The sequence below is a fragment of the Nuphar pumila genome, chromosome 10 (genome assembly GCF_984573655.1).
Source record: "Nuphar pumila chromosome 10, dmNupPumi1.hap1.1, whole genome shotgun sequence".
Classification (NCBI taxonomy): Eukaryota; Viridiplantae; Streptophyta; class Magnoliopsida; order Nymphaeales; family Nymphaeaceae; genus Nuphar; species Nuphar pumila.
This window is the reverse complement of record NC_143258.1, coordinates 119,363,483-119,369,268: the sequence shown is the minus strand read 5'-3', so window position 1 is coordinate 119,369,268 and position 5,786 is coordinate 119,363,483. Positions and strand designations below refer to the sequence as shown.

The following is a 5,786-nucleotide window of genomic DNA, read 5'->3' as shown; positions in this document are numbered from 1 at the left end:
ATTAAGAGAAAAAGAAAGCATTGAAAATTGCATTTATGAAAAAGTTTTTAAATGCATGAAGTAATGATGAATGGAAAGGCAAACCAATCAATATGTGATATATGTGCTTTAACTGTGCTAACTTTTAATATTTTGCAGCATATTGATAGGGGGAGTAAAATCTTCATCTATGTATCTAAATGCTTCATCTTTGATTAAGTTTGTCATAATAAAAAAGGGAGAGATTGTTACGACAATAAAACCGTACATGATACTTCAATTACAAGGTTTTGTTGATGAGCAAGTGAAATCAACTGCATTTTAGCTAAGGCAATGAAGACATTGAAGAATTCGATGAAGAATCTTTGAAGACTAGTGTGCAAATGTTTAATTCATTAAAAGTCTTAGATTCTTGTAAGAGCCTTACTTAGAGTGCATATTTAGATTGCATTTCACCTAAAAAAATCTTTAGAAAAACTTTTCTAAAAGAACCCCTCATGAAAATCTTTTTTAGAAAACTCTTTTATTAAATTTTCGTGTTTATTAGTCGACTAATCATTTCGCACCATATTTTCTAAAAAGTCATTTTTGTCAAATTAGTCGACCGAAGGTTTTATCAGTCGACTGAACATAATGTCTGTTTTCTAGAAAATTAGCAGCAGTCGACTAATGGTTTTATCAGTCGACTGGACAAAACATGTGTTTTCTAAAAATTTAGCAGTAGTCGACTAATGCTTTTATCAATCCACCAGACATAATGTATAATTTTCAGAAGATTTTAGCAGCAGTCGACTGAAAGATTTTTCAGTCTACTGATGATATTATCAGTCGACTAATTTTATCTCTAGTCGACTAAGTTTCAAAAGTTCAGATTTTTAAACGGCTCGATAAACAGATTAGTCGACCGACGATAACTGTCAGTCTACTAATAACTAACTATTAGTCGACTAACTACTGTTCCAGTCGACTAATTTTGCCATTTTTCCTGAAACTTCAAAAAGGTGTATCTTTTCATTTTTCAAATGTTTTGATCGTTCAAAATGGACTGTTTTGACACCCTTTCATACACTCAACGTATGAAAACTTTCAACTATAAATATGAGTGCTTTCTACACTCAAATATATCAAATCCAATTGAATTACTTCTTGCTTTTCACTCATATTCATTCAAGTATTTGTTTTCTCACTCACTTGATATTTTCACTTCAGTTTTTCACTCAAATTCTTTTGAGAGATTGTGAATTCGTGAGTAGAGTATTTCAACAACCTCAAAAGTCAATTGCATCTCATTTGCATTCAAAAGAAAGGCTCATAGGTTGTATTGTAAGTTGTTACTTAATTTTTTGTAAAAGGAAGAACTCCTTGGTTTAAAGGAGTTGTTTGCTTTCAGTAGGTGTGTTACTAGAAGTGCGACCGGATTTGGTTTGTGTATGATCTTGTAGTTACACAAGGTTGATAGTGGAAATCTCGAGCGGGTTTTGCTTGGGGACTGGATGTAGGTCGGGAAAGACCGAACCAAGATAAATTTTGTGTTCTTTGTGTGATTGCTTTTCAAATTGCAAAATTCGTTAATATTCTGCAGACAAATTATAAAAGCACTATTCACCCCCCCTCTAGTGCTCGTTGCCTCAATCCTACTGCACTTTCAATTATAACTTGGCAAGGACTGTATTTGGTTGTTAAAGTTATTTAACTTAGAACTTGTGTTAAATTTGTTTCACCTGTATATGTATTTTTTATGTGTACTTTGTTTTTTATAAGCAGGTTATATGAATTATATAACGAGAAATATTTCTCGAGTTTCATATTTAAAAAAAAAATAAGATTTTTTTTAAAAAAAAAAATTAGTGACGGATATTATCCATTGCTACTCCGTCGCCAATTTAAATCGGTTGTTGGTTTGCGACGGATACGTATCCCTCGTTACAGCTTAGCGACAGATTAAATTCCGTCGCATAACTAAATTAGTCTCTATTTAGCGATGGACATGATCCGTCGCTACTTAGCGATAGATTGGCGACAGATAAATTCGGTCGCGGTTTAGCGATTAGGGTTATGCGACGGACGCTATCCGTCGCTAATCCATCGCTAAACACGTTAGCGATGGATTTTGCAATGGATTAATGGCGGATAGAGTCCATCGTTAATACGCATTTTTCTTGTAGTGTAACGTAACACACGGAAATCAAGAGATCTAAAAAGGTCTTAAAAAATTAGGAACCTGCAAAATTGGACATCAAGCGGATTTCAAAATTTATGAGGCATTTGGGAAAACACATCAATTTTTTTTGCTGGAAATTTTCTGAGATGAGATTGCACACTTCCAGAGACAAGAGTTTGGCCCTTTCTTGTTAGTTTGTGTGTGGGTGCGTGTGTGCTTGCTGTGTAGCCGTAGGGAAGGTAGTGAAGATGGTTGGACTTGGATGTAACTAAAATCTAAATTGCAAATTCAGATGAGATTTGGATCTTGGAATAGTAATTCCTGTTCTCATAAAACATGGGGAACAAAAATTATCCTTTTCCAAAATGTTGCAACTTGGGGTCAGCTTGGAGCTGTTGATGAATCATCTTAGCTCGAGTCCCTGATGGGATAGGCTCAGGCTCACATTAAGCTAGGCTTGCCAAGCTCGATTTATTCGGCTTGTTTGCGGCCCCACTTGAAAACGAGGTCTTTTTTTTTTTTCGTATTTGATTAATAAGGAAAAAATTCATTTAGGAGCCAACTTTTTGTCCGTAAATCGAAAAAATGCCTCACTGTTCTGAGTTTCCTGATATGAGCCATATGTTTCCTGAAAACTGCCAAACAGAGACCTCAGCACGACCTCCATCACCTCTGAAAAAAACGATTTTTTAGTAATTTGATTCAGTATAACATACATTTAACTTGACTACTTATTGGATGATGGTAAGGGCAGGTCCTTGTTTGGCAGTTTTCAGCATACATGAGGCCTACATCAGGAAATTAAGAAACGTGATGCCCATTATGGAATTAAGTGCAAATTGGTGGCCACTAAATGGAACTTTCCCTAAATATAATGAGGTCTTTTTGTTATCTTTCCCCCAAAATTAAGCTCTTGCAAAAGTTTCTGTGAGATGGAATCTTTAAGAACAAGATTTGTAACCGATGCAAATACATCTCATTTTTTGTTCAATATGAAAAATGCTCTGATTTTTGGGCCCAGTCTACTTTCACAAGTATTTCGAGTGGGTTCAGACCAAATCTGACTGGGTACTGGTACCAGGTCTAAACGATGGAAAAAACCATACCAAGGTCCTCCTAAGATTAGGATTACATAAACCAGACTTCATCCGTACCCAGTTAAATAATATTTTTATGGCTTTTAGATTGAAAATTTGACAATATCAATATATAGGAATTCGGGCAGGATCCAGGTCTGGGATGGATTTCTATAAACCATACTCAACTCTATATAGTAATCTGTTCCTTTTGGTTCCGTCTTCAATTCTAATTGGACCTCTTGTATTACCAAACTCGAACCCTATCGGATCCAGTCATACTTGACCTGTTGGTACCCCTACCCATAATGGCTGTTCTCAGGCTGGGCCTCCTCTCATTCATTTATCATGAAGAGTTGAAGACTTCGGTGTCACTTGGATCTCAAGGTCAAGTCTAGTTTTGCTTAAAAATACCCATGCCAAGTCCATGACTGACCCAAAGTTGTATCCTTCCAACACAAACCAATAAGACTGTCACACCCACTTGGTCATGTCCAGGTTAGTCAGGATCATGTTGGCTTGGTGTACACCAAGACCCACCAACAGCCCCAAAGTTTCCTGATCACACTCCGTGCCAAGTGAGTTTGGTCAAGTCCTAGACCTACACGCCTCTTGTCTTCACATGAGAATCAAGTATCCTGAAGAGATGGCCACCTTGTTTTTATTTCATATAGGAACCGGAAACTCACCCCAGAGGGGTGTAAACCCGGGCTCACCCCTTGACCCTAGAGAGTCACTGGCTTCAGGAATAACACCCGTGGGAATCGAACCCCCGACTGCCCGTCTCAACAGTCGGGTCTAAGAGATGGCCACTTGGGTACTTCGTTTAGAGAAGAAATTTAAAAGCCATGACTGTCCCCAAGATTGTGGTACCCTTGGAAATGCATAAATTAAAGATTCAAAGGCCCAATCTTTAATCTGGGACATGATAAAGATTCTGAAATGTTAAAAGATAATAATAGGAGAGTGTGGGTGAGGAGGGAGTGATATGATTGGTCCATGACTCTTATCACCTTATCCATAGACTATAGACTTGTCAACTTGGTTCACCACATATCCCACCCTTGTTCACCTTCTCTTCCTTACGTTCCATCCCTTACCAGCACCGTCATCACCACACTGTAACATTCATGGCAATGACAACCCAAGCCTCCCTCTTCACCCCAGCCATCTCGATGTCGAAATCCGGCAACCCGTTCCGGGCCCTGGTCCCTGGCAAGCTATCGAGTTCATCGTTCTCCGGACAGAAATCTCAGTCCACCACTCCGTCACGTCTAGTGATCACAGCTGCAGTTGAGGAGAAGACCGAAGACGCTCCAGTAGGCTTTACTTCTCCCGAATTGGATCCGAACACGCCCTCACCGATCTTCGGTGGCAGCACGGGGGGGCTTCTGCGTAAGGCTCAAGTGGAGGAATTCTACGTGATAACATGGGACTCCCCCAAGGAGCAGATCTTTGAGATGCCCACAGGAGGTGCAGCCATCATGAGGCAAGGTCCCAACCTGCTGAAGCTTGCAAGGAAGGAGCAGTGCTTGGCCTTGGGCACCAGGCTGAGGTCCAAGTACAAGATCAAGTATCAATTCTACAGGGTGTTCCCCAATGGGGAGGTGCAGTACCTTCACCCCAAGGATGGTGTGTACCCTGAGAAGGTGAACCCAGGTCGCCAAGGGGTGGGGCAGAACTTCAGGTCCATAGGAAAGAATGTGAGCCCTATTGAGGTCAAGTTCACAGGCAAGCAAGCCTATGACTTGTAAGGTGACATGGGAGGCTGAAAAGTTTGATGTGGTAGTCTATCACAGATGTGATATGTATTTGTGCTTTATTTGTCATCTTTTGTGCAATTTTAAAGGGCAATCGGTATATGTGCAACTTTGAATCCAAAATGTATTTTAGAACAGTAAATGGGTCTGTATGCTCCTTTTTAAATGGAAGATGTCTGTTCTGTTCTAAACGGACAAATTCATTTGATGAGTCACATCAGGAATTCCAATACAACTATATATGCTTTGTCTCAATCAAGAGCATAAGGTCTGACTTTAGAAATCAATGCTTCAACCTGTTCTGGTGTTCATGCAAGCCACTTATTCTGGTGTTTATGCAAGTCAGGCTGGCTATCGTTCTTGTAATTCGCTGCTATGTTATTATCCAACAATGTATCCACGAATATTGGTGTTATTTAACTATATTAAACATGTATGCTTCAATTTTACATTGCACATGGTTCTTAGTAAATTATAGAGAGGTATTTCTTTTGACTTACATGCCAGATTCTCTTATAGGTGTTGATAACAAGTTTGAGCTATTGAGATGTACATCTGAAAACAAGTTCTGTCTGTCAAGAATTAAATCAATTCTAGGGAGCCTTAAATCAGTTCATAGAATGATGGAAGCAAATTCAGAAACAATCTTCTGTTCTTCAATAAGAAATTGTAGAGCAGAAGTACTAGTGAGTTCAAATGGTTAAAATTTTGAAGCACTTCCCCAGGGTATGTTCAGGTAGCCGCACCAAATATGGCCAAGATATGATTCTCTTGACACTTCTACTTCGAGTTTGTTGTACACGGCTAGAA

At 38.9% G+C, this 5,786-nt stretch overlaps 1 protein-coding gene across 1 annotated transcript; it reads left to right on the top strand.

Annotated features, from left to right (window-relative positions):
- The first annotated feature begins 4,262 nt into the window (after positions 1 to 4,262).
- Positions 4,263 to 5,191, top strand: LOC149828092 (photosystem I reaction center subunit II, chloroplastic-like). Its single transcript, XM_090019880.1, has one exon. The coding sequence runs from the start codon at positions 4,347 to 4,349 to the stop codon at positions 4,968 to 4,970; it is 624 nt and encodes a 207-aa protein (XP_089876006.1). The 5' UTR covers positions 4,263 to 4,346; the 3' UTR covers positions 4,971 to 5,191.
- Positions 5,192 to 5,786: the final 595 nt, after the last annotated feature.

Coding starts and splice junctions, on each gene's coding strand:
- LOC149828092 (XM_090019880.1), top strand. CDS start 4,347: ATGGCAATGACAACCCAAGCCTCCCTCTTCACCCCAGCCATCTCGATG.